At 48.4% G+C, this 26,016-nt stretch overlaps 13 protein-coding genes across 13 annotated transcripts, besides 2 other annotated features; 7 read left to right on the top strand and 6 right to left on the bottom strand.

The window, feature by feature from the left end:
• Nucleotides 1-96: 96 nt before the first annotated feature.
• ACLA_079610 (putative short chain dehydrogenase/reductase) lies at nt 97-1,423 on the top strand (the record flags this gene model as incomplete). Its single annotated transcript, XM_001267702.1, has 5 exons — nt 97-174; nt 229-253; nt 360-599; nt 665-1,281; nt 1,340-1,423. 5 exons carry the CDS (start codon nt 97-99, stop codon nt 1,421-1,423), a joined length of 1,044 nt encoding a protein of 347 aa, XP_001267703.1.
• Nucleotides 1,424-1,594: 171 nt separating this feature from the next.
• Nucleotides 1,595-2,637, bottom strand: ACLA_079600 (signal recognition particle receptor subunit beta; the record flags this gene model as incomplete). The annotated part of the gene is made up of 2 exons (XM_001267701.1): nt 1,595-2,341; nt 2,425-2,637. 2 exons carry the CDS (start codon nt 2,635-2,637, stop codon nt 1,595-1,597), a joined length of 960 nt encoding a protein of 319 aa, XP_001267702.1.
• Nucleotides 2,638-3,132: 495 nt separating this feature from the next.
• On the top strand, nt 3,133-4,110 carry ACLA_079590 (putative beta-1,6-glucan biosynthesis protein (Knh1); the record flags this gene model as incomplete). Its single annotated transcript, XM_001267700.1, has 4 exons — nt 3,133-3,345; nt 3,412-3,512; nt 3,580-3,973; nt 4,045-4,110. 4 exons carry the CDS (start codon nt 3,133-3,135, stop codon nt 4,108-4,110), a joined length of 774 nt encoding a protein of 257 aa, XP_001267701.1.
• A 348-nt stretch (nt 4,111-4,458) lies between these two features.
• Nucleotides 4,459-5,950, bottom strand: ACLA_079580 (glutamate 5-kinase; the record flags this gene model as incomplete). Its single annotated transcript, XM_001267699.1, has 5 exons — nt 4,459-5,292; nt 5,349-5,444; nt 5,498-5,608; nt 5,669-5,856; nt 5,914-5,950. The coding sequence occupies 5 exons, from the start codon at nt 5,948-5,950 to the stop codon at nt 4,459-4,461; spliced, it is 1,266 nt and encodes a 421-aa protein (XP_001267700.1).
• Nucleotides 5,951-6,244: 294 nt separating this feature from the next.
• Nucleotides 6,245-6,872, top strand: ACLA_079570 (mitochondrial inner membrane protease ATP23; the record flags this gene model as incomplete). Its single annotated transcript, XM_001267698.1, has 2 exons — nt 6,245-6,470; nt 6,604-6,872. The coding sequence occupies 2 exons, from the start codon at nt 6,245-6,247 to the stop codon at nt 6,870-6,872; spliced, it is 495 nt and encodes a 164-aa protein (XP_001267699.1).
• Nucleotides 6,873-7,407: 535 nt separating this feature from the next.
• ACLA_079560 (aurora family serine/threonine-protein kinase) lies at nt 7,408-8,709 on the bottom strand (the record flags this gene model as incomplete). The annotated part of the gene is made up of 3 exons (XM_001267697.1): nt 7,408-7,542; nt 7,595-8,554; nt 8,614-8,709. The coding sequence occupies 3 exons, from the start codon at nt 8,707-8,709 to the stop codon at nt 7,408-7,410; spliced, it is 1,191 nt and encodes a 396-aa protein (XP_001267698.1).
• Nucleotides 8,710-9,136: 427 nt separating this feature from the next.
• ACLA_079550 (TIP41 family protein) lies at nt 9,137-9,965 on the top strand (the record flags this gene model as incomplete). The annotated part of the gene is made up of 2 exons (XM_001267696.1): nt 9,137-9,471; nt 9,524-9,965. 2 exons carry the CDS (start codon nt 9,137-9,139, stop codon nt 9,963-9,965), a joined length of 777 nt encoding a protein of 258 aa, XP_001267697.1.
• A 955-nt stretch (nt 9,966-10,920) lies between these two features.
• ACLA_079540 (uncharacterized protein) lies at nt 10,921-11,694 on the top strand (the record flags this gene model as incomplete). Its single annotated transcript, XM_001267695.1, has 2 exons — nt 10,921-11,101; nt 11,177-11,694. The coding sequence occupies 2 exons, from the start codon at nt 10,921-10,923 to the stop codon at nt 11,692-11,694; spliced, it is 699 nt and encodes a 232-aa protein (XP_001267696.1).
• Nucleotides 11,695-12,015: 321 nt separating this feature from the next.
• Nucleotides 12,016-14,449, bottom strand: ACLA_079530 (bifunctional aminopeptidase/epoxide hydrolase; the record flags this gene model as incomplete). The annotated part of the gene is made up of 9 exons (XM_001267694.1): nt 12,016-12,142; nt 12,204-12,691; nt 12,743-12,971; nt 13,081-13,223; nt 13,279-13,398; nt 13,458-13,575; nt 13,629-13,851; nt 13,979-14,063; nt 14,126-14,449. 9 exons carry the CDS (start codon nt 14,447-14,449, stop codon nt 12,016-12,018), a joined length of 1,857 nt encoding a protein of 618 aa, XP_001267695.1.
• Nucleotides 14,450-15,505: 1,056 nt separating this feature from the next.
• ACLA_079520 (uncharacterized protein) lies at nt 15,506-16,545 on the top strand (the record flags this gene model as incomplete). The annotated part of the gene is made up of 3 exons (XM_001267693.1): nt 15,506-15,750; nt 15,815-15,950; nt 16,018-16,545. 3 exons carry the CDS (start codon nt 15,506-15,508, stop codon nt 16,543-16,545), a joined length of 909 nt encoding a protein of 302 aa, XP_001267694.1.
• Nucleotides 16,546-16,839: 294 nt separating this feature from the next.
• ACLA_079510 (aminopeptidase P family protein) lies at nt 16,840-18,371 on the bottom strand (the record flags this gene model as incomplete). Its single annotated transcript, XM_001267692.1, has 3 exons — nt 16,840-17,040; nt 17,104-18,136; nt 18,205-18,371. 3 exons carry the CDS (start codon nt 18,369-18,371, stop codon nt 16,840-16,842), a joined length of 1,401 nt encoding a protein of 466 aa, XP_001267693.1.
• Nucleotides 18,372-18,751: 380 nt separating this feature from the next.
• Nucleotides 18,752-20,182, bottom strand: ACLA_079500 (uncharacterized protein; the record flags this gene model as incomplete). Its single annotated transcript, XM_001267691.1, has 1 exon — nt 18,752-20,182. One exon carries the CDS (start codon nt 20,180-20,182, stop codon nt 18,752-18,754), a length of 1,431 nt encoding a protein of 476 aa, XP_001267692.1.
• Nucleotides 20,183-22,065: 1,883 nt separating this feature from the next.
• On the top strand, nt 22,066-24,055 carry ACLA_079490 (putative C6 finger domain protein; the record flags this gene model as incomplete). The annotated part of the gene is made up of 3 exons (XM_001267690.1): nt 22,066-22,200; nt 22,283-22,311; nt 22,375-24,055. The coding sequence occupies 3 exons, from the start codon at nt 22,066-22,068 to the stop codon at nt 24,053-24,055; spliced, it is 1,845 nt and encodes a 614-aa protein (XP_001267691.1).
• Nucleotides 24,056-24,455: 400 nt separating this feature from the next.
• Nucleotides 24,456-24,488: a microsatellite.
• Nucleotides 24,457-24,484: a microsatellite.
• Nucleotides 24,489-26,016: the final 1,528 nt, after the last annotated feature.

Raw genomic sequence — 26,016 nt, 5'->3', positions numbered from 1 at the left:
AGCATTCAAATCCTATCTGCGGCCATGAAGTGTCTCTGTTCTCAAACTTAGTGCCCCCCGCCCCCCGGAGTGATATCCGATCAAACAGTGTTCAGAATGTCGGGGTTCTTTACTTATCGAAACTTCTCATTACACGACACGCCTGCCTTGGATGGGAAGGTGGCTGTTGTTACGGTATGTTGTTTATGCTATGCATGGACGAAGTAGACGTAGCTAATAGTGCCCTAGGGAGGTCAAGCTGGCATAGGGAGAGGTGCGTGAATACTTCCCTGTATCCGAAACGATCTCCCCTTTCCTACATTCCGTCATCTCGAGCCGCATTGCATTGCATTGACCTGCCTCGTATTCGGTCTCTCTAGAAATCGTTGCGCAGCTACTGTTGCACGGCATTAAGAAAGTCTACGTTGTCGCGCGTAGCAAGAGCAAGTTCGCCATAGCGCAGGAGGGATGGCGAGAGCGGAAAGACATTTTGCTCAGCGAAGACGACGACAGGGTTGAATTCATCCAATGCGATCTCGCGGACATCAGATCGGTGAAAGACGCCGCAGAGAAGATCACTCGCAAGGCAGAGAGACTGGATATTCTGGTGTGCAATGCGGGTAAGCCTTCTTTCACCTCTTCGCCTTGGACCGCGCTGAATCGGCGACTGACGCCCGCTGTCCAGGGATGGGATTGTCGCCAAAGTACAAGTGCTCCCCACAAAACGTGGAGATCATCTTCGCTATCAATTGCGTCGGCCATCAGATTCTGACGATGCTCCTGCTGCCTCTCATAAGGCGGTCTATAACCCAGGGCAAGGCGAGCGAGGCGCGGATAGTCGTCACCAGCTCCTCTCTCCACTCCGTGTGTCGCCAGCTGGACTTGGATCTGCTGACTTCGCCGGATCGACCCAAGTCTGCGATGATCGATGGGTTATGGCGTTACGGCCGATCAAAGCTGGGCAATATCCTCTTCACACGGGAGCTGAATCGCCGGCTCGAGAAACTGAGCAACGACGCGGATCAATACATCTACGTGAACACGTTCTTCCCAGGTAACATCGTTACGGAGCAGTGGAACGTCTGGAACCAGTATTTTGGGAAGTTTGGGGGCAAAATCATGAGAGGTCTGTTCTCCTTGATCGGCCAGAGCACGCAAGATGGTGCGGCGACTGCCATGTACCTGGCTGCGAGCCCCGCGATTCGGGAAAATAGAATCAGGGGGCAATACTTCATACCTATTGCGAAACCTTACGATACAAGTAAGATTGCCAATAACATGAAGCTCGCGAACGAGCTTTGGGTAAGTTCACCATCCCAATATTTTGGAGTTCCGCTCACTCGACCGACCCCTTGTACAGGACTGGATAGAGGCGAAAGCAACAGAAACTTTGGGTCCAAATTGGCAGAGCGAGGTCGGTGTCGCTCCCTCTGGAGGCATATAAAACGGAAGCTATCAACAGGGGTCCTGTGTTTTCTTGCATGCAATGAATACCTCAAAAAGATTGTCCATTTCGGATATCTTGAGCGGGATGTATGTGGCCGCGTATGAATGATATAGACACCAATATTGAGCCTTGTCGTATTTGAACGAACAGCAGAGATATGAAAATAGATCATAGGCATTGGCCAATCCAATCTTCCCACTTCCTCACACCAGCTCCAAGATCGCCTTCTTCATCGCCTTTGACAGCACCACCAACGACGTCAACCTTTACACCGACCTCGTCCTCCAAAAGCTTGAAGCTGAAAGTGCCCTGTGCATCAGCACTGCCCAAGGTTTCATCTTCGTCCTCGGCACCACCGGCATCCTCGCTAGCATTCATGAGCCCCTTGCTCTTGGATTTGCGAATTCGGTCGATTTCGGCCTCCAGCTTCTCACGAACAGAGCCCGCGGGCAGAGCAGTGAAAAGATCCTGCTTGTTGGCCGCCACAAGAACAGGTATCTCCGCAGCTACCCTGGCGGAAGAACGGCCACTCTTCAGAGCCCGTTTCTGAAGAGCGAGAAGGACATCATGCAGATACGATGCGGTATCCCTCAGCGTCTCTTCTTCATTCATAGCGGCGGTGTCGATCATGAAGACAACCCCACGTAGTCTGAGATTCTTGTCCTTTGCTGTCGACATTGTAACCAGCTCCGAGAGTCCCTGAGCACTGCGTAGTTTTCCATGACCGGGTGTATCCTTCACCCGATATCTGACCGGATTTCTAGAGACATCCTTCAGGGACGAGTCATTGACAGACCGGTAGCGGTTCGAAGCGGTCTGGACCGAGGCAGGAAGGCTGACGACAGCCGAAGAAGATGTTTGTGACGTGTGTGTAAGTTGCTTTCTTTGAGCAACTCGAGATGTCTTACTTTCAAGCTGTGGGGAAACAAGAATAAGCCAATTGTTTAATGTCGATATATCAACCACGAATCACATCAGAGCAGAAAATGCAGTCTCACCAGTGTCAGGAAAGCAGTTTTCCCAGCGCCGCTAGGTCCCAAAAGAAGAAAATTGCTTAACGGCGGCGATGCAACGGATCGGTAGAAGATTACATGCAGCAAGACGGGCAACCCAAAAGCAATCAGGGCCGTGACTGCAATAGCGACAAGGCTGCCATCCAGGAGACTGGTCATCACACGCTCAGCAAGATCCCGATACCCGTAATACCCCATCTTAGCTTGATGCTGGCAATCCAGCTGGTATAGAAGCAAGAGACAGTTGGGTTGGTAGATTGGCCAAGAAAAACATAAACCCTGGGATCATAAGAAGAAATTTAAGTCAGAGTTTGCAAACATCTTCAAGCAATCCGGCGGTGCTCCAGGATAGCTCTTCAGATACAGTAGCTTCCGTTGGATCGACTGTGTGGGTTCCGTTAAAGCAATAATGGCGCCACTTGTGCTGTTGGTCTTGGTGCCTAAGGCTTCTAAAAGCTTCTTATCGATAAGATAGCTATCGATAACCGATAAGCCGCTTAGCGTCTGATGTCGAACTATATGCTGGATCACATACAGGGAAGCTCACATACCTGTGGTCCACAGGGATGAATATGGTGTTTATTTATCTGTCCAGACTCCAGCCCCTGCAGCATGACTTTCTGTTCTACCGAGCATTTTGGTTTGACAGGTCAATGTACAAGCAGCTAGGATCTTGATTGTTCCAATGCCAACATGAAACTCGTACAATCGCTCTCCTTCATCTTATCCTTACTCCCAGCTACACTAGCAGAAGTCCAATTTACAGTACCTGCCTTCGGTACTAGCTTCAAGTCGGGCGATGTAGTGACAGCACATTGGAAGGAATTAGGCACATCTCCACGCATCTCGGAGCTCACGCATTATGACCTATATCTGTATGCTGGTGGAGAGACAGCTGATACTCAGGTGAGTTTCCCTAGCACTTCAGGGCAATTAGAGAATTGGCCTCTCTACTAACATGCAATGCAATAGATGGAAATTGCGAGTCTGATTCGAGATGGCATGTTTGCGCGTGGGAACTCAGTATCTTTCAAGATTGATCCTCATTTCGGTGGCAGCCAAACAAACGCATAGTAAGAACCAAGGGTAGCCGTGTTGGATCACCTATTTCTCTCGCTGACGCAATACATCGATTTACAGTTTCTTGAAGATGGTATCTTTTGGCCCGGAAGCTTTTGCCATCAACTTCTCTGAACGTTTCACCCTCAACAACATGACCGGATCATTCCCCCCACAGCTGGTGGAAGATATTCGTTCTCTCCCGGACTCCGAAGACTATCCGGTCAAGGAAGACTTGCGAAAGAGGGTTATCCAGACGGCACATACTGTGCCATATGCGTTACAGACTGGGCCAACTAGATATGCCCCAATGGCGAAGAAACCAGGGAGCACAATCCCTGCAAAGGCGAAGACGCCGACACCGCAATTCTCAGCGAGTCTCTATACCATCGCAACAACCTGGCTCCCTGTAGCCACTGTTCATATGACGCTCTCTACGTCCATGACATTTTCCGTTGTCAGCATCGAGAACACGGTGAGTGCAACATCGAACTGCCTGTCATCCATGTATCAAAGCCCTGACTACTAAGCATAACTTGCCTCTAGGCATCTCCCGCACCACATCCTCACGATATGGCCGCAAGAAAATTATTGGAGAGGTGGAAGGACTAATGTAGCACTATTCGATACCAACAAATTTTGTCAAAGCTTCATGCGTTTTGGGGCTGCGCAGAACAGAGATCATGCCCTGTCCGCTAGATTGTCAATTATTGCTTATTTTCGGTCTATGAAGTTAGTCTAGAACAGATAAATTTGAATCACTTTTGGTCGTCTTATGTCGTTGCCATCAGCTAACGGCATAAAGTCGCTCAAACGCAGATTTCCAACTGAAAAGACGAATAAAGGTATCACTGTGTATGGGTGAGAACGAGAATTTCTCAGTCATGTTGATGATTTCTATATATAACTTTTGCGCCAGGATGACACGCGGAGATCAGAGCCGTTGAATGGTATCAATCGCTATTGGCGCGGAGAATCGTCCGGCCGGAAGAAGGAGATATTCTCTCGAAGAGCGACGTATTCACTGTCGGCGTACCCTAGCAATGATTGAATGTGTGTACTTCTGTGACCTTTGATGCGAGCGATTTCAGCGCTGCCATAGCTGACCAATGCACGGCCAACTTCTCGCGGTTCCTGCCCATGGTGAAGGAAATCTCCGTTGAGAGAGTCCGGAGAGACTCGCTCGACGACCATCAATCGGACGGCTTCCTGTTGGCCAAAGTGACCTTCGACACCCACCACGCCTGCTGGAAGAAGACTGGCTTTGTTCAGGAGAGCATTGTATGCCCCATGATCGATATACAAGCTACCGTGTGGCTTAAGGCCATGCAGCAGCCAGAATGAACGAGATTGAATGGGACTGTCTGAAGGGAGAAACCGGGTATGTAAAGGAGGCGCTGATAAAGGGGATTGTGTCTCCGTCGAAGCTGCTTGAGTTGTGGAAGACCCATCTGTGAAATTTCGTTGTGTTTGCTGGAGATATTTCACAATCTCAAGGACATTGCCGGGTTTGGAGCTCTTGGTGATGATTGTCGATACTCCAGCACTGGTTGCCAACCTCGCAGCCACGATCTTTGTGCTCATTCCTCCAGTTCCGAGCGACGAGCCAGCTGATGAGACATCGGCTTCGAGGGAAGAAATATCCGCGACTACTTCAATAGGCTGCGCGTCCGGGTCATGACGCGGATTGGTAGTATACAGACAATCCACATCCGTCATCAAAAAGAGGTAGTCCGCTTTCACCATCGCTGCCGTAATAGCAGATAAAGTATCGTTATCACCGAATTTGATTTCCTGTGGTATTTTGGTCAGATCAATATGCAATTTATGCGGTGCGGGAGAAGGCATACAGAAACCGCCAAAGTATCGTTCTCGTTGACGATAGGAATGACTCCCATATCGAACAATTGTGCAAAGGTATTTTGCGCATTGATATATTGCGTCCTCTGGGCCGACAGTTAGATCACATTTGTACAGAGCCCATATGCTGACTTCTTACATCGGCAATGTCATTTCTGGTCAGGAGGATCTGTGCTACAGGAAGTCGGAGATGCGAAAACAGACCGTCCCAGAGGCTCATCAGTCTGCATTGTCCAACAGCTGCTAATGCCTGGAAATCATAAGCAGTCAGTGAGCGTTCTTGTGTCAACGAAAAAGTGCTGGCTTATACCTGTACGCGGGGGAGATACGTGGGTCTCTCTTTCACATCCATTCTTTGCAATCCTACACCAACGGCACCGGACGACACAAGGACTACATTGTGCCCATCTCTGTGTAGTTTGGCAGCCGTCTCAACAATCAACGTTAAGATTGAGAGAATAGGCTCATGGGTATTTTCATCGACTATGGAACTTGTTCCTGTAGAAATATATGAGTCAGTGTCCCACCATTAGAAAGAAGATATGACCCCCGCACCGAGTTTGATAACGATTGTAAGGCGCTGAGTGGTCATTGTGGCTCAACAAATATTTTGAAATTGGCAATGTAGGATGCAGCGTCCATCACCTAGCCACTAGAGTGCACAGATGCTGCTTTCCCTCAAGTTTCGAAGTCTCATCTTATCTTCCGCAATCGCATCATCAGAGCGGGTTCTATTGCGGGTCGCTGATTTCTGCCGTGTGACACCGCCCATTCATGCGGAGATTCCCAGCAGCGAATATTCCGTACTCCAGAAGTAGATCCACACTGATAAATAGCGGATGTTTCTTCGATAGAGCTTGGGATATCAATCTGTCCCGGGGAAAAGATGTCGGAGTCTCAGCCTGGCGCATCGTCCACGACGAGTAACAAATGCGATAGCGGTTTCATTCCTGGCGACGACACATTCACGCAATGGCGCAATATCTTTTCCATATTGATGGGAAAAATGACCGATGAGGGAAAGGAACAGTTCCGGGTTGCGCGGGATCTTCGAAATGAAGCTGCGGATTGCAAACGCTGTGAAGATCAAAGGGACTATTTATTACAATATAGTGAGTCCTAAACCCATGCTCCCTATCTTACTTTCTCGTCTTCCGCAAGCGAACGTCATGTTTTCTTTGTAGAACTACCAGTTGCACTGCGGAGCCAGTTTTCAAGATGGCTGACAGACATCCTTTTTTCCAGGCCCAGTCATCCGGTATTTAAGCGATAATATTCGACAGCTTGGAGGCGATCTTCATAGTCATAACATCTATTGCCGCCGCTGTACAAACAGGAAAGCCGGGGGCTTCGATCCAGAATATGGTATCTTGCTCTGCGCAAACGAGATGAAGGACCAAGGGCATTTGGAAGATACAATGGCACACGAGATGATCCATGCTTACGATCACCTGCGATTTAAAGTGGACTGGTCAAATAATCTTCGACATGCAGCTTGCACAGAGGTATTATGAACCACTTGCCATGTCGTACGAAATTTGCTAAATGTGCACTGCAGATTCGAGCGAGTTCACTAAGCGGAGAATGCCGATGGGCGCGGGAATTCTTCAGACGGGGTCAATGGAAGTTCACGCAACAACATCAGGAGTGCGTACGAAGAAGGGCAATTCTGTCGGTACGGGCAAGACCTGGTTGTAAGGACGAAGCACACGCGGAGAAAGTAGTCAACGAAGTGTGGGACAGCTGCTTCCGGGATACGCGACCATTTGACGAAATCTACCGCTGAGGCCCTTGCGGCGGATTCAGCATGACGAAACTCCAGACGCGAGCTCTACGTTCCTTATATGTGCATAAAACTGTCTGCATTCCCATCCATGTATTATACTCAACTCTTGGAATTCACGAATAGAAGGTACCATATGACGCCGCGGAACCCAAATGACTAACTCCAATTCCCAACAAAAGGGCCCTATAACTTCATGCACGCAGGCTTGAACGACAGACAATGAAAGGTGATTCGGCACCAAAACTCCAAAAATGCATGCATTATCACGCCTTGGGTTCTTTAGAAGTCGCAGAACTACGCTTGGTAGTACGGTCATCCTTCAAGCAATGTTTTAGAATCCAAGGATGTCGCTGGATTTCATCAAGGGAAATGCGCTTATCGGGGTCGAGGACGAGTAACTATTGATGAGGTTAGCAAGGATTCAAGCCTTTGAAGGGATATTGAACGTACCCTTTTGATCAGGTCCTTTGCCTCGGGGCTCACAAATGAGGGCACTGTCATGTCCGCTCTTGCAATCCGCCTTTGCGTCATGACGGGGGTATCTTCAAAAGGTGCTTCTCCAACGAGGAACTCGTACGTCAAGACACCCAAACTCCATAAATCGACCTTCTCGTTGTAGTAGTTGTCTTGCGAGTTCGGCTTGAGCATCTCGGGCGGGAGATAGTCCAGAGTACCACACATCGTCTGTCTTCTATTGTTTGGTGCATGGACGCTCCAACCAAAGTCACTGATCTTAATCTCACCGTGAATACCAACCAGAATGTTCTCTGGTTTGATATCACGATGCATAACATGCTTCTTGTGCAAGTACTTCAGTGCAGCAGCCATCTGGGCAATATACTGAGCGGCCTTCCATTCAGGAAATCGGTGCTCCTTTCGAAGATGCTTATACAACTCTCCTCGGCCCGCGAACTCCAAGATCAGGAAGATCCTCTTGCTGTCGTGGAAATGGCCATAGAGTCGAAGAACATTAGGGTGGCGCAGATTGCTCTGGATCTCGATCTCTCGTCTGACTTGCTTCTGCACTCCACCCTGTTGCAACTCGGATTTGTGCAAGACTTTCAGGGCGCATACAAAACCAGATGATCTCTCCTTGGCCAGGTAGACTCTGCCAAATTTACCCTTTCCTAGAGGCTTGCCAATCTCGAACATTCCCAGATGCAACTTCTTTGGCGATGGCTGCTCGTACAGCGGCAGGCCATGACGCAGTTCTCCATTCTCGTCGGTATCGCGATGTGGTAGTGTGCTTGGGGCTCCTTTAAGAGGAGACGATCCGGCGTGCATAGCATTCACCTTGCTTTCATTGGTATTTTGTAAAGCAAGCTTCAGCAAAGTCGATCGACTTGAGCCGCTGTTGTACTGTCCAGTAGCTCCCAGGCTGGAGAGCGACATGGCTGTGGATAAAGACCCCTGGTAACCGTAATTAGCCTCAAATTCTGTCGCCTCACTAGCTTCAACACAATTAATACCTTGTGCTTTGCATAGGTACTGCTATGTTTTCCGGCCTCGTTGTCATCCTTGACAGTAAGATGCTCGAATCGAGCCTCCAACGTCTTGGTAGCCATGAGAATGGTAGAGTCGTGAGGGAGTCAATTGCTCTAGGCGAAGAAAGAAAAAGCAAGCAAGAAACTTCAATAAAATGGGAAGCTGTAGTTCAAGCAGTCATAATTGAGACGAAGAGTTGTACCTAGAAGTTTGATGGTTAGTATTAAATAACAGAGTGTCGGAAGTAGTGATAGGAAAAGAGGAGTCTCCAGGGTTCCAAATGTTTATCTAGTTATGCTTCTTTGAGCCATCACCACAGCAACGGTTCGGACCGCTTCTTTCTCCGGTACCGCGGGGTATCGACGAGGAGGTCAATTCATCCCAAGGACTATGGGAATTTCAACATCAAGGCTGTCCTACGCTATTCTTCTAGCAAGTGCTACAGCATTGGCTTGAGGCAGGCTAGTAGTATCCTTTCCCACTCTGAAATCCTCTAATAGGTCCGGAATGATGGCTTCTCGCCCTACCCCCGGCCCTTCATGCGCAATGAATACTTCCACAGTCTCTCCCGGCTCTCAGATGCCCAATATGATCTCAGTGGAGGGTTTCCGAATAAGAACACAGAAATTGCCCATCTTGAAAGCTGAGCCGATCGAGGAGATGTCGAGAAGACTGGGTATCGCGCCACCCGAAATGATATTTGGTGACAATCAGATTACCATTGAGTATGAGAAGAAGGATTGGGGAATCACATTCAACGCATTTGATGCACTGGATCGGGTCGACAAAACGGGCGCATCGATGCTCAAAGTTGCGCACTCAAAAGAATGGCAAAAGAGCAGGTGAATCGGCTCCTTTTGGCTACCCTCGGTTCTTCCGGCTGATCAGAGTTAGAGAGAAAACCCATGAAGGTATCAAGGAAGTTGTCAAGCCATTCGATTGGTCCTACAGCACAGATTACATGGGTACTATCCATGCCGACAGTCGACCCTTTGAGCCCACAACAAAACCCATACCTATTGAACTACTGAAGCGTCCAGATCCTATACTGTTCTTCGATGAAGTTGTACTTTATGAAGACGAACTTGCCGACAATGGCATTGCGATATTGTCCTGCAAAATCCGTGTGATGCCCAACAGACTACTCTTGCTCTCGAGGTTTTTCATGAGACTAGATAATGTGTTGATTCGTCTTCGAGATACGAGAGTCTACATCGACTTTGAGACTAAGGAAGTGATTAGAGAATATCTGTCCAGGGAGTGCGATTATGAGACGGTTCGACAGGTAATTCCGGACCCAAACAGCTGTCCCTTTCGTGTGAGAGCGGCTCGTTAACCGACGGTGATTGTATAGTGTCTGGTTACCACAAGGGATGATGTTCCGGCTATCATGAGGGATCCGAACAGACTCTCTGAACTTCTTCCAGTCATAGAGAAACGTTTAGAACGAGTGGCACTAAATGGATAACAGGCTAGAAGACGATTCGTAGTATCATATGATGAATCTCTGGTGCCTGCCAGATCAGTCCAGCACGCTCGACCAGAATTGGGTCCATGAAATATTTCGTTCTCAAAGCGTACGTTCTGGCGATGACTGTTCATGTGCTTGCAAGTGATCGAAGGTCGCAAGCTCCGGTAGTAAATAGACAAAATGACATGATACCCTTACCTTGACTTCTCTCTTCATGCTAGGATAGGTCATTCATGCTATGGTGCTACTGTAATCAGTGATTTGAGACCCCAAGGAAAATCAATCAATCACTTGGATGACATCGCTCCTCCCATTGGTTATCTTAGGATAGCGTAACTAATTACATCAGGCAAACAATGCAAACAAAGCTCCGGCAGCTTCGCATCATTAGCCTTATTTGAAGAATATCTTCCTTAGTCTGCATATATGTCATTCGGAATTGAACATTCAGAATAGAGCTGTGTCTTGTCACTCAAAATGTCTTCCAAAACTCTCAATCTATCATGGCTGCGCGAACTCCACAGGTCACAGTCCACCCGGCCTCAAGTAGGTCCTTTCCACTCCACGGAAGGCAAATCTGAAAAATTGTTTAACCAAGATACAATTACAGGCACATGCATTGAACCCATCGCTTGTCTCATCAACGATTAGCCGGCGCTTGGTTCATTCCCCAGGATCTATCTCCCATCGGATTGTATCTTCGAGTCGGGTATCCTCACCTTCTCCGCTCAATGCTGACTGCCATGTCCTTCAACCCCAACAACGGATATCGGTTCCGGTCCAAAGCTGGCGAGCTTCTTCACGCTTATCAAGGGCTATGATGCCTCGACCGGGGGGTGCCGCAGAGACATATGTCGCCTACGGTATGACGCAGAAATTATTTGAGATGTGTTCGAAGCAAGCCGACTACACCATTCCACAATTATCTCAGAAGGGAGCCCAGGTTCCGAAGACCGAAGCCGGTGAAGATCTTGGAGTTGGGCAAGGGTGGTGGTATGAAGGTGCGTGAGAATAATGATGATTCTTGGAAACCTGCTTCTAGGAAGAATGTGAGGCTTATGCACGACTTTTGTTAGACTTGGGATTGGTCCCGACGTTCTCGACATGGTCGCAGGTCACCTTTCTACATATGTATCTTCTCACTGTGCGGTTACGCGCTTTGCCCTCCTATGAGAGTCTACAGACATACTCTCGCCATTTGATTGATCATTTCTCACACAACGCCGAGCACCGCATGGACGTCCTTCATGGTCTATCGAGTCGCTCCATCCGGAACAAGTTTCTGAAGGATCTCTTCATTCAATGGCGAGGCGTCTTGGCTGCATACGATGAAGGTCTCGTTAAGGGCGATGCTGTTCTAGGAGCCGCTGTTTGGCGAAACTTGTGGAAGGCTAGTCATACTGAGCCGAATGGTGATGAGATCGATTGGACCAAGATCGCACGGGTTGTTGCATACATGCGCCGTGTGACATCGGAGCTTTCTCAGGTGCATGAGGCCGATCTTTTTTTACAACTTGGCTCCCAAAACAGTGGGAAACCGGGCATTTTTGGTTATTCTGAAATGGATAAGCTTGTGGTTGAGGGGAAACAGTGATTATGACCAATCTGTTCGTGTCCAACTCACGAATTCTCACTTCTACTGTCTTATGACTGACACCCTGTGTTTTTATAGCAGCATACACTTATCTTCTACCATTTTTATTTATTTTAAATACTATGTCTTCATCGCTCAAATCATCAGCCTTCACAGTAGATATATCATTGCTAGCCCAAATATCGGGCACAAAGCCGTAAAGTTTTCAGAGAAGCCAAGCCAGCCAGATATTTTATTCTATCTCTTGGGGTGAATTGAGTTTGCATGGTCCAAGGGGATTGGATATCACAGCAAGGAAATCACTGGTGCTGTAAGATGTCCTTACTCCTCTTTCTTACCAAAGAGGTCCTTTTCGACCATAGCACGACAGATTGGATGGTAAAAATCCTTGTATTCCTGGAATGTCTCAATCGCACGTTGGCGGTTGAACTTCTGCAAGTTTCGGTACCTGTATCGCAACTTAGTATCACTAACAAGGAGAAAACCAATGACTTGGCGGGTGTACTCACAAGGGGCGCACGAATTTCATTCGTCCAATCTTGCCCAGCAGTTCGATAGTCGGTTCAAGCACACTCTCGTCCCCGGCCTTCATACCCACTTGACAGTAGAGGTTGGCTACCTCAATATTGTTACTTCTGGCAAGTCCATAGACTTCACCCATTAGTCGTGACAGTTCAGGTGTGAGTTGGTGCTCAGACACAAGAACTTGTTCCAGGAACACTACAATCTGATTTGCCGACAGACCTCGGATGTCGTTTGGCTGAGGCTTGAAAGATGAGCCTGGCAGAGACAGCCATTTCTTGGCTAGATCATAGACGACATCAACAAGCGATGTGTCAAAATCGGGCTTCGGAGGCAAGCCGGGAGCATAGAACCACTTATCCCAGTCAACTTCGTTGAGTGCTTTGGCCGCTTCTGAATCGGCTTGGAAAAAATCCAGGATTGTCGCCTTGAATTCATAAGAGTCGAGGGATTTCCCCTTGAATTTATTGAAGTACTGCGAGTCGTTAGCAAAACATCTTTACAAGCAAGGTATCGGTAGACAAACATGAGGGATAAAGTCATCGAACTTGCTCTTCCCAACCAGGGTTTCGAGGTAGTACAAGAAGTTGAATCCCTTCTCGTATGGAATGCTCGAGAAAGCATCATCCGGGTCCTTGCCCTTCAGGTTGGTGATAAGCTTAGTGAAGTCGTGATCATGACCGAAATGATCCATCGAGTCTGTGAGAGCTTTCCAGCCGATGATGGCCGAGAAATGACGGTAGGGCTCGCCATGACTAGAGTGCTATCAGCAAGAGGCGGCAGGGAGTTGCTTTTGAAAGAACCACTTACACCGCAGCTATGATCTGCCGTTGATGAAAGTTAGATCTCATTTCTTTGTCACACACCGAAGCATCACTTACCCGTCTCTCAAGGTAGGTAGTCCAACCTTCATTCAGCCAGAAATGCTCCCAGGACGCATTGGTGACAAGATTGCCGCTCCAACTATGAGCAAGTTCGTGGGCGATTACGTCGATATTTTCTCTATCCTAAACGCAACCATTAGAAAACCCTTCGCCCTGAGGGTTCTAACGACACCAATACCTTTGAGATGATACTTGGGGTAGCGAAGGTGAAAATCGGGTTCTCCATTCCACCATATGGGAAGCTAGGAGGCAGGATCAGAACATTGTATTCGCCCCAAACATAGGGGTAGACAATTTTCTGCAAGTCAATCAGCATGTCTTTAGAGATCTCGTCCTGCTTCAGGAACCTAGACAAACCTCAATGGCATTGATGAATTTTTCAGTGTCCGCTTCAAGTTCCCACTGACATTCCCTGAGCTTGTCAGGACTGGTCGCAACGACACTACGGGGGCCAATCGAGGCCTCCGATATATCACTGATAGTTACTGGTCAACTTCAACACGCGAAACCCCTTGGAAATACACTCACCCGCTCGCCAAAGCAAAAAGGTAACTCGGAATCGGAACCTTTTGATGGAACTGGTATAGCGATTTACCCTCGGACTTCGAAGTCTCTGGCTGTTTCCGGACGGGCAATCCACTAGCAATCACCGGGAGAGGAGACGTTATGTTGAAGTCAAGGGTACACTTAACATCAGGCGTATCTTGACAAGGAAAAATGGACCGTGCGTGGATAGCCTGACATTGAGAGACTAAAGACAGCTTCGGTTAACAGCAATACTCTTGTTTTCGTCTATCTCTCGGGTCATGGATTTCTTTCCATGTAACTCATCCAGCTTTCATGGTAAGAATTTCGACTGTGTAAAGATATTGACTTACACATGTATGGGTGCTTTTTGTTTGACGTTTGGGCCGGAGTCAGCCACTGGAGTGCAGTACACTTCTCTGTGGTTGTGACAGATATCTGATTCTCTCGTTAAACCGGAATACGACGTCTTCAGAAAATATATGTTCGAAAAAACATACATCAACCTCAATGGTCTCGTCCAACTCCACGGCTTGATCAAGCTTGATCTTCAGCGGGGTGCCATATGGCTCCAGGCGAGGAAGGAATTCCCAGCTAGACGGCTGGCCGTTGACTTTCACACCACCAATATCTAAATGGTTGGTGTCCAGGATAATATCCCGCGACTCGCCGCGGGTCGTCGAACGGAATCGATGAACCACATTGCCAGCAAGCTTCTTCTGGTCGAAGAGAATATCAAAATTTGCAGTGATGTGGATGGATACCCAGTTGTTGTAATTGCTCAGGGTGTTTGGATCCCTGGGGGGGTTGATCACAGTCGCCATGTTACGTCTTTGGCCTCGAGAAAAGTGTAGAGTGAACTGAAGTTGGGCTCCTAAGATGGAAGTCGGTTTTAGACCACTGGGACCAGAGCCGGGAGGAAAGCTGAACCGCCAAAATTGGGCTCGGAGAACATTAATCATATGGAATCCTCCTATCCCTAATAATGCTGGTGGGTGAGACTCAGAGAGTGGACTTACTGGACTGTCTGATAGCTGTGGGGGAGGTTATAAACGGGACGCGGCCACAAGCGGAAGGAGGATAAAGCTCCCTGTATCTATGTTACGTACGCAGTTTTCCATATATTATCTCCTATCGATCCACCTCTATATCGTAGATAGGACTACCAACTTTCCTGGATGCCCAAGTGCTACCGAGGGACCCTGTATGTGTGCTTGTCAGACTACTACCCAAATTCTCAAAGTAAGTTTGGTTGAAGAGATATCTACTGTATGATCTGTATCTGATGAGTAATGTAGGCTGCTAGTACTAGTATTTTTTAGCCTTGAAGGTACCTTTGACAAGTGACAACACAGATACTTGGCATACTTCACGTCGCGCTGATCCAGCTCAGAATAGCGATGGAGAATATGACCCATTTTTCGGCAATGCAAATGTGATCTCTTTATGTACTATTATCGCCTAGGTAGCTATGCATCGCTGTGGGATTAACGAACCCGGCAAAAAATTGATCTACCTATCCTATCAAATCTTCCTGGCGGCACTGCTTAGCTAATGATGGACAGATTCGAAGTATACACAGCTCACTTGAGCTACACGTGATTCTCCTGAGAGAGTCACCCTTTAAGATAATTATTACTAAGCACTTTGGTCTCGCGCGACCAAAAAGACGACCTCAAGCATGCAACTACCTCCAAAACAACTCCTGGGTGATATTTTCGCAGTATTACTTGGGTTTACTGCGCGTCTCCGATCCATTGGCTCTCGCTGTGTAGTCATTCATTTATTTTCAGCTTAATTTTGATACTGCCCTTCGTTTAATAAGACTCGCCGCGCGCAAACAATCTCTGCCTTCGAATCATACCCTCGCATTAGCTACAATGGATACACCCCAAGTGCAAGTAGGCGGCCCGGAGGTCATCCCAGTCCCAGAAAGCACGCAGAACACCGAGGCCCCTGATGTGGAGATGAAGGGATCTCAAAATGCAGTGAATGAGAGCCAAGCAGATAACACACAAGACATCACCTTACCCGACGCGCAACCATCAAGCTCAGAGCCGAAGCCAGCAGAAGCTGCAGCCGCACCACCGCCTCCTAAGAAGAAGCCAGGGCTTCATTTTCTTGAGTAATGACATGTCATGTCCCGTGCAGCGCTCGCACAAGCAAGACGCTCGGCTTACATCTCTCAGCTACCTGACATCACCGATTGTGGAACTTGCCGTTGGTCAGGGCGACAACAAGACCCTGTTGACAGCGCATCAGAGCTTGCTATTAGAATCCCCTTTGCTTGGTGAGGCTGTCGCAGCATTCGGAGAATCAGGTCATGTGCGTATTCAGCTTCGATAACTGTTTGCGAAATATTAACATTCGGGATGGGATTGCTGTTCCATAGAGGCGCATTGAACTTCCAGATGAGGATGTTGAAGCTTTCGGCTGCTTCCTTCAGTTCCAATATACCCACGAGTACTCTGCCTCTCACAGCGATTCTTCCGCCGACCAAGACGCTGTTATCGGAGAGATTGACGACAGCGGCGAGAAGTTGCTGAAACATGCTCGTGTTTACACCTTAGCTGAAAAGTTGGGAATGCCCGCGCTCAAGACGTTGGCGCACTCCAAGATCCATAGAATTAACAGTACCTCGCACGGCGAAATCGCATATGCCCGCTACGTCTATACACATACCCCCATTGACGATGTAACAATCCGAAAGCCCGTGGCCTCTTTCTGGGCTACCAGAAGCCATGTTCTGCGACACGAGGCTGAACAAGAGTTCAAGAAGCTGTGTCTCGAAGTGCCTGAGTTCTGCTTTGATGTGCTCTCTCTAGTTCTAGATCAGAAAGAGAAGCGCGCTCAGGACAGAGCAGAAACAGAGTCCGGTGTCAAGGGAAGTGGTCGAAAGCGTCTGAGAAGCGGCATTTGAATGACTATTCTCTCACACATGGATTCATCCAGATGAGTGCATCGTATTCAACTGAAGAACAAGTGTCGACATTCGGCTTTTCTACATATCCATAATCATGTGTTGACATCACCAAAAAGACTTAGTCTTGTCTCCTCTTCTCTTTCACAGGCTCACTCTGAGCGGGTCATGTTTTTTGAGAGCCTATCAATAACATATGGTGTACATAATTCACCTGGTCTGGGCATGAAGCTATGTATCAAGGAGAGCATAGGGAATTGTCCGACTCACAAACAGTGAGAAGAATGAGACTGCTTAGGCAGCCAAACTTTCTATCTCCTCCACGGTTTTGGGCGTAGTCGTCAGGTTGTCATATCCGTCCTTAGTCACAAGGACATTATCTTCGATGCGAACTCCGCCGACACTCCAATACCGCTCAAGGACATCAGTATCGATGTATTTGCTTGATTCGGAAGATTTGAGGTAAGGTTCAATAATGAATCGGCAGAAATAGATCTGGTGTTGGATAAAAACATGTTAGCGGAAAGGGTTGAGAAGATGAAGAGATCATGATCTTACACCTGGCTCCACCGTGATCACCGATCCCGCAGGCAAACGCCCCCTGACACGAAGATACCTGAACATAGTGTCCTTATCCGCGTAATTCGGGTTACCACCAGTATCATGAGTGTCCATTCCCAGATAATGACCAAGACCATGAGGAAAGAAAGCGACGCTAACCCTTTTCTCAAAGATCTCGTCCTCTGAACCGCGTAAGATCCCTAGCTCGAGCAAACCACGGATCGCGACGTGGTGGGCGTGCGCATGCACTTCTTCCCACTGAACCCCGTCCCGTAGCATTTCAATACATTCTACTTGCATCTGCAACACTATTTCGTAGATCTGTCGTGTTTCCGTGGTGAATCCTCCACCTAGAGGAAAGACACGGGTAATGTCCGAACAGTAGGTACGGTACTCCCCACCCGCGTCAATGAGCACATTTCTTTTCTTCTTTTTGGTGACAGGGTCGATGAGGGCATCGCTGTTTCTGCCGTAGTGCAGAGTAGCCCCATTCTCACCGCAAGCTACAATAGGGTGATAGGCCTGCTCCCGGGCACCGTTGGCGATGCAAGTTGCAATGAAAGCGCCTTCAATTTCACGCTCATTTTCAGCAATTATCGAGGCCTTGATCGCTGCAACGTGAGCCTTGGTAGAGATGTCATTCGCTTTGCGTATGAGTGCGATTTCATACTCATCCTTGACCACGCGGGATTGCTCAATGGCACCCTTCAGCACAGATTTGTTAATCTCAGAGAAGCCATCAAACTTCGTCTCTGGGGATACTTGATCAGCAATGTTATAGGCAACTGCTCGGCCACCGTGCGCAGACGCGATAGAGGCAAGTGTGCTATTGACTTCTGTTGTGATTGACACACGGTCGACGTCGTACTGCTGCAAAGCCTCATCTGTGGATAGCGGAAGGCCAGACCAAATGACATCCTCAGGATCAACTGGAGGGATGAAGAGAGTCAATTTGTCCTCAGTAATGTCATAAACCAGAGATGAATCGGGTAACAAGCACCCTGATAGGTAGAAGAATGGACGACGTTGCCTGACCGTCAATGTTACTCAATTTCTGCCCCTCGCGTGCCAAATATTGGGGAATGAATAGTTTCGTACCTAAATGGCACTGGCTCGTCATTGTCTTCAATCAATCGAGTTTTTTGCGCCTCCAGATAGATGATTCCAGGGCGTCCATCTTGATGGGGTTGGAGACGTTCGGCCACACGGCGTGCATGAGCTTTCGCCGGATATTTGGCGGCCAGGATAGCGTCCACCGTAGCCATCGTGCCTTTCCTGAATGAAGATAAAAGAGTTTTGACTATCATCAAAGAGTCGAAAAGCTCCAGGTTTGTATTTGCTTACACCTGCCTGGTGGGTGCTCATAAATTCATTCGGAATTCGGCTGCTGCGGGGGCTGCGGGGCAACATGGAACTAATGCACGCGGTTACTCTCGGCGTTTGTTTGAGCAATAATAATGAGGATTTTCGATTCAACCTATCTAATGCAAAAGAAACACACCTACTACCTAGTTTCTGCAAAATTACCAAGAGTCGCATGGAGCTTGTATTAGATACGAATCATCTTCCAGGGCATGGATATTGCATCAGGTCCCTATCTATTAATATTGCGAAAACAATAGAAACGACCAGCACTACGTGTAGTCTACCTACAAGGACTCGTCTGACTCCCTGATGTAACCACATCCTCAAAGTCCATCTCCCATTTATCAACTTCCTGGAACTTTTTTGCTTGCAGTTTGAGTTCCTCGCTCAAGAAATTGGCAGCTGGTAATTTCACGGGCGACGAGTCTATATCGAATTCATCCGTATCGAGAGGCGAAGACAAAGGCGAGGACATCTCAAAGGCTTGGTTTTCTTTATTGCCTCCGGAGGTCTGGGAGCCATACGTTCGAGGCTGCCTCGAGTCTCTCACTATCGACTGCAGCTGGACAGACGCCGATCGTGGATCGAGTCGACTGCTTGCTACCGTGGTTGTTATGTGCTTCTTTCGTTGTGACCTGACAGTTCCCAGTGGTGCCGGCTTGCCCTTCCGCTGTTGCTGTGTACGAACCGGCTTTCTGGTAGGCAGGTAGCTTAACTCGTCTTCCTCTGGGTCAACAGGATTATTGTCTTCGCTTCCATCACTGGAAACGTTATAGGTGGTGCCTCCACGCCGTTTGCGATGCCTTTGGCGTCGGCGAGGCAGAAGTCTATCCTGAAGTGCTGCTGTAGAGACATGGGCATTTTCACTCTTTGCTTGTTGATTGCGTAGCATTAACTTTCCATCTGTGATTGTTTGCAGTGGCTCCTCCACTGGCATTGGAGGGCTGCTTCTAGGACTTGACAGCGGGCTACTGCTAGCAGGCGGAGCCATTGCCTGGCTGGTTGCTTCCGAATATTCCAGTAACCGTGTGACTCTATCTGAAGTGTTGCGCTCTCCATCATCAATCTCAACTGAGCCAGGAGGTGTGTTTTCCACAATTTCCAGGGGCGACTGCGGAACTTGGAGCTGTTCGGCGGCACGTTTGCGCTTGCGTGAACCACCGGTTGAGGGTAACACATTGTCCGAAGTAGGTGATGAGCCGGGATCGTTAGGCAGAAGGGATTTCGCTCTGGAGAGATTCAGGGGGGTCGACTCGTCCTCCGGACTCAGCCCACCAAGAAAATCGTCATCATCAAGGTCTCCGAGATCAGATGACCCATCGTCTGCCTGCATCATTTGCAGGATACTTGGTTGCCGAGGTCGCCTCCTAAAATTGCTCAGTATCGAACTCTCGAAGCCTGGAGTGGCGGGAATCTTCGAGCTCATATCACCCCTCCGTCTGCCGACCGATAGTGTAGCCGAATAGCCTCGTGCTCTCGTAGGTGGTCTGCTGCCTGTAGCTCCACGTTCCCCGGTTGGAGAGGAATAGATCGCTTGTTCTTGCGCTTTGGTCGTGGGCGTCTGACTTTCCAATTGCAAACCAAGGTCTGAATCTTCTCCGCCCAGCGCTGGCTGTTTACCTGTCGCATTGTCCATTTCCTTATCGGGCGCGAATCCCAGATCAATTTCAGGGCTTCTTTTTTGCGATCCTTTTCTATCCAGTGAAGCCATAGACGCAGCTGGTGCGCGACGTGATCCATGATGGCTACGCTTTGTGGGTGGGCGTGGCATGATCGCGGACTCCTGAAGGGAACAAAGGTCAAGACCGTAATATCAATAATGGCTATTAGAAGGAGAGAAATTTTCTGGCTCAGATTCCGATCAGAGCCTGGGTTTAGTAGTTTGCAGAAGCCGTTGGAGGTTGGTGGGAGCCGGAGATAGAGTGAATGAGGCTAATGTCAACAACGACTCGAAACGCGCAGACGCGTAGTGGATGATAAGCCCAGGTACCAATAGTATCCAAACCTTAAGTAGTGCACAGTGGTGAGTGAAGTATGTACAGATGGAACTTCTCCTGTTTGTCTTTTCTAAAATGTAGAAAGATATGGTTAGTATTATGGACAATATGGTATGCTGAAACTTCAAATCTCATTTCCTTCAAAGTCCTGTTTGATTGTAATTCTCTCTCCTTTTTCTCCCTTCTCCCCTCCCTCTCCCCCCGCCAACCTTTTGTCCTGCGACGCGTATCTTAGCTATCATAAGGTGTACTCAGAGTCCGTTGCCGACTTCCAGAAGGTAACCTGGTCTCGTGTCTGTTGCCATTTTTACAATAATAAGGTACCCCAGTACTCTGTACCCTGGAGGTAAGTTCGCCTTTTTGAACTGGACATGTCTACACTGTACTTCGCGGAGTCTGCTGCTCGGCATACACACCTTTAGGGTACGGAATTCTCCACACCAACTAATAAATAGACTTCAAGAGAGTCTAGTAGTAGTAGTAGTGCCTTGGGCGTAAGCAGCATGGTTTAACTCAAGTGGTTCACTCGTACAGCCTCTATTTTCTTTTTTGGAAGAGAATTCTCAACAACTATCTTCCAGAAATAGATAGGTAGGGAATATGAGGTCATTAATTCAGTCAAGCACAAGGTAGTTGTTGACTCTGTGAGAGATCCTTCCATTGAAAAATCGATTAAGAGATAAGCCAGATCGACGAACCACCACCATACTAATAGATAGTTCTCTGTAGAGACCACGAGTTGAAAAGATGGGGGGGCCTGAGATTCAGTGATAGACTCGTCGGCCAATTTCGTATATATGGCTTCCCATAATCCCATTAAAACCTGCATGGGGCATGGGTAGGTTAGCGATGATGGGTCAAGTCTGATCTGTAAGCCTGTACTCCTAAGTATCTAGTATTCTGGAGCTCAGTGCTCACTACCTAGCTTAAGGTAGTCTAGTTGATGCGCCTAGGCTTTTAATTTGACTCTCGAGTAGTCATTGGGCCAGTAGTGAATTGTTCTGACTCCCGAATCAATTCATTGTTCTTCCCCCGCTCCCCAGATACTATGATCGAATATCCATAGGATGATGGGAGTTCCAATATAACTAGATCCGCACTATGGCCTGTCTAGGACTACTCATGAAGACATTCAATTTCGCTTCTTTGCTCTCTAGAGTGTTTGCTCAAACAGAAAACTCGGTCTTTCCTCCCCCCCCCCCCCTTCCTAACTCCCCTCTTACTTCCCAGGACTCTTTTTTCAGGGACTTCGTCTGACCATGACATCTGAACAGCTCGTCTAAGAGGCTCCGTGCCCTGCGGAAAGCTACTGCCCCTTCAGCAATGCATTTCTGATCCTTACGGCAAACTTTACCGACTAGCCTTTGTGGGCATTCTTTGCTCAGAATCTGGTCCTCTTCGGCTTTCAAGACTCTGTTCGAAAATGTTCCATGCACCCGAACTACGAGTTTGGTCTTAGATGAGTCTTCGCCGTGATGAACAACAGCAATCACAGCAAAATCGGCCAATGTAAAAGATTATTGCTTGCAGCTTCTTCGAGAATCAAGCCAGTGGCGCTGTCTCATCTTGATATGAGCTCACCCTGGCCATTACCATCATGACGCCTTCCCCAGAGAGGGACTTGGTCCTCGACTCAGCCTCCACAGCTGCCATTGGAGAATTTCAAGTCAGCAAGAAAAAGCGATCTAGCTCGGAGCTGGCAGAATATCCCCGAAGGCGTGCTACTATCGCAGTATGTATCTTTGGTGTCCCGTCTTGCTCCTTCGCTTGTATCTTTAATTGTGGTGTCAATTGACCTATGAGGTGTACTATAGTGCCAAATATGCCGCCTACGAAAGACCCGGTGTAACGGCGCACGCCCAAGGTGTCAGCTATGTACAGATCTCGATGCGGACTGTGTTTATAGAGAGCCAGGAATCAAACTTGATGCTGGCGACAAGTTGATCATTGAGAGGTTGAACAGAATTGAAGGGTTGCTCCAATCCAACCTCTTGGGACAAGCCTCTCACTTCCCGTTATCCTCCACATCCCCTGCCACCAGCAACGATACGAATGTGGGTAGTGATGATGCAGCTGCCAAAGCATCTACTATCGCGGCTATGTCTGGGAGAACTTCGATTGCTGGACTAGCGTCGTGGGCGAACCCCCCCACGAGCATTTCAACGATGCCCAAGGTACACACTACTCCTGCGCTGCACCTCTTACAATGGCCTCTCATTCGGGACCTTATTGCCGGGCCTTACGATGCTCAGGCATTGCTGCAGCTCGAAATGGCTCGTGAACCGCTGCGCATTCCCACTTCTGTGGGATTCGACTTAACAAACTCGGCCACTTATGTGCAGGCATTCTTCGAAAAAGTAAATGTCTGGTATGCCTGTGTCAATCCCTACACGTGGACAACTTATCATAATAAGGCTGTCTCCCGGAGTTTCCAAGAGGGGCCCGAGAGTTGCGTTGTTCTGCTTGTTCTGGCTCTAGGAAGTGCCAGCCACTATGGAAGCATCGCATTCATTCCCCCGGACATGGAGCCGCCGGGGCTACCTTATTTCGCAGCAGCATGGAATCTTCTCCCGTCTGTCATGATGCGCAATTCTGTGATCGCTGCTCAGTGCGTCGTCCTCGCCTCCGCCTATCTATTTTATCTGGTCAGACCACTGGAGGCCTGGACGCTTCTATCGAATGCGAGTATGAAACTACAGTTACTTTTTGGCGACCCCGCCCGTGTTCCCCTTCAATGGAGAGAATTGAGTGTGAGAGTGTACTGGAACGCTCTTTTGTACGAGAGCGACCTGCTCGCGGAATTGGACCTACCTCATTCTGGAATTATCCACTTTGAAGAACTCGTTGACCTCCCGGGAGGATTTGAGGAGGAAGTCGAAGAAGATGAAGATGATATCGAAAACAGCGATCGCGAAAGCGCCCCTGTGAACGGTTCCGCAGGTCGCGAGGAACTATGGTACTTTTTGGCGGAGATTGCGCTGAGGCGACTCTTGAACAGAGTCAGTCATCTGTTATATCAGAAGGACAGTTCACTGACGCTCGGGTCGTTGGGGCCTATTGTGTCGGAGCTGGACTTTCAGCTTTCACAGTGGTATGACAATCTGCCTCAACCAGTTCAGTTTCCCCTCAACCATGCACCGATTTCCAATCCGGTACAAACGGTCCTTCGGCTGCGATATTACGCATGCCGGACGATTATTTACCGACCGTATATACAAGCGGTCTTTGAGAATGAGCAAGCCGCGGCAGACCAGGTGGTAAGAGAACGCTGTCGGCGGTGTTTGGAAGCTACACTGCGGCAGTTGGAGAACATTACGAGCCACCGTGAGGGACATCTCCCCTATCTTTGGCAAGGCGCTCTCTCCATGGTATCACAGACCTTACTAATCATGGGGGCAACCATGTCACCTGGACTCTCCACCTTACTGCCACCGGGATTCAGAGTGGATGCGATCATCTCCAGCGTAATCACTGAGGTAGGAAGGTATGCACATCTCGCCCCAAGTCTCAAGCTGTCCGCAGAGATTATCCGCGACGCGGAGAAACGACGGAAGATCTGTCTCAGGTCCACGACTGGACGCGTCTAGGTAAGCAGATGGGTTCTTGGGTGTCTGGCTATCTGAAAGCTCCGCTCATAATGCTTCCTTCGTCGTTGGAGCCGTGACTCGGTTGTCGTACACCATGCCAGGGAGATATTCCGCTTCCTCTTTCTTCTTGACTATTTTTTATCAGGCGTCTTTCGTCTCTTTTGCCTTGTCGTATCGAGAGATCAGGCAAGGATGCTGAGAACTTGGGATGATGATTTAGGGATTGAACTCGGTCATACTTATTCATTGCTCTTCTTTTTTCCAGTCCCTTTTATTTCCCCAATTCACTCTTCTGCTTTCGTGCCGTGTGCCCATTGGGTATTCCTTGCCTATGCGACAACCAGCTGGTTCAATCATCAGTCATTGGGCCGCATTGGAAGCTCATGGAATAATCCATATATGTGTGTGTGTGTGTGTGTGTGTGTGTGTTTGTACCCTGATGTTATGCCTTGGGAATCTGAGCAGCCATCATCTCCATGAACTGCCACCAGACATTCTTAGGAAGAATATTTTCTGAAGATGCTGGCGTTAAAAATATCTTACTTGGTGGGATACATGGCTTCTTGTGAACTTAGGATTAAACTAGTAGTACTTCCCTTGAGATGTATGGTTGGCTTCACATCATCTGTGCAATTTATCTGATACAGTCCCCTAGGCAGGAAAATAAACAGGCCAAGAACATGTGAGCATTATACAGACAGTTTGAATGTTCTTCCCAGAGTTCGTAGGTCAGATAAGCAAGATAAAAAGAAAAGAAATGAATTGACAGAAGGATATCAATACTTGTGTTGAGGTGCCACAAAGAAAAGCTATGTGAATATGCATATCCGCCAGCTAAGTCAGGCATCAGCCAGGCTTCCACCTCCCTTCAGGCTGGGTTTGCCCCTTTCCCGCTCCGCACGTTCAGCTGCTGGTCTCCAATGACTGTCTAGAGTCTCCCTACTACTATCTACTTGCTACTAGTAACTAGACCTCCCGCTTCTCTCTCCCCTGAGCCAGAACCAGGAGTCCAGGATCAGGACCGCCTTTGTGGTCTGGATAATCCTGTGATCTATCGCCTGTACCTTTCCACGTCTCAACCATCATTACCATCATGCCCTGAATGCTCACATCATCTGTCTTATACCTCTATCTAGTCGAGTTCCGGAACATCAATTTTATTTACCAGTCTTTCTTAAGAGTCCACCATCTTCTAAGCAATCTTAACCCCGCGTCGGTTGTTCACTACACTTCTTATTAGACACGCCGGTACGTCTGACACCAGCCATGGATCATCTCGAATATCTTCTTTCTGAATGCCCCAAATTGCCATGGCGATTCATTCAATTAATTTCCCCTACAGCATCTTTTCTCCCAAGTCTCTCCCTATCCGCCAGTACATTTAGCGGTTTGTTGCGCCGCCTTTCGAACTAGCGATTGTGACTTTATTTTGCGCCAGCCGCAGCCATAATTCGCGCCCTAATATACACTTTTGATGCGTTAGCTCTGACTGTGGATTATCTGCGATCCGCCTCTTGAAATCGGCGCAAGGAAGAACGCAGCAGCCTGCATATAACTACGATGCACTGATTCGGGTTGTTGGCGACAAGGAGAAATACATTGGAGCGACACTTCGTTTGTTTATGCATACATCGGTTCTGTGGCTATTCCCGCAATCAGTCGTTCCTCGCTCAAAACCCCTGGATAATGAAAGGGATATTTCTGAAGACTTGTCCGCGATATTGGCGACCAATACAAGATACATCTCAACTCGCTGGATCAAAAAGAACGCTTGAAATCCGCAATCCTTGAGCCACCGTAGGGACATCTACCCTTGCGCTGCCACTTTCGACTGTACTGGGCTCTGGGTTAAAGGCAGTATCATCGGTGGCTGACGTCCTTCCTTTTGCAGTCACAATTGGAACTTCCAGCATAGGAGATCGGGCGCACAGAGACCCTCTGTTCCTATATCGCACAAATCG

This window comes from Aspergillus clavatus, genomic scaffold, assembly GCF_000002715.2.
Source record: "Aspergillus clavatus NRRL 1 1099423829806 genomic scaffold, whole genome shotgun sequence".
In the NCBI taxonomy this organism is placed as follows: Eukaryota; Fungi; Ascomycota; class Eurotiomycetes; order Eurotiales; family Aspergillaceae; genus Aspergillus; species Aspergillus clavatus.
Note: the sequence above shows the minus strand (reverse complement) of the source record. Positions and strands in the feature narration are given on the sequence as shown.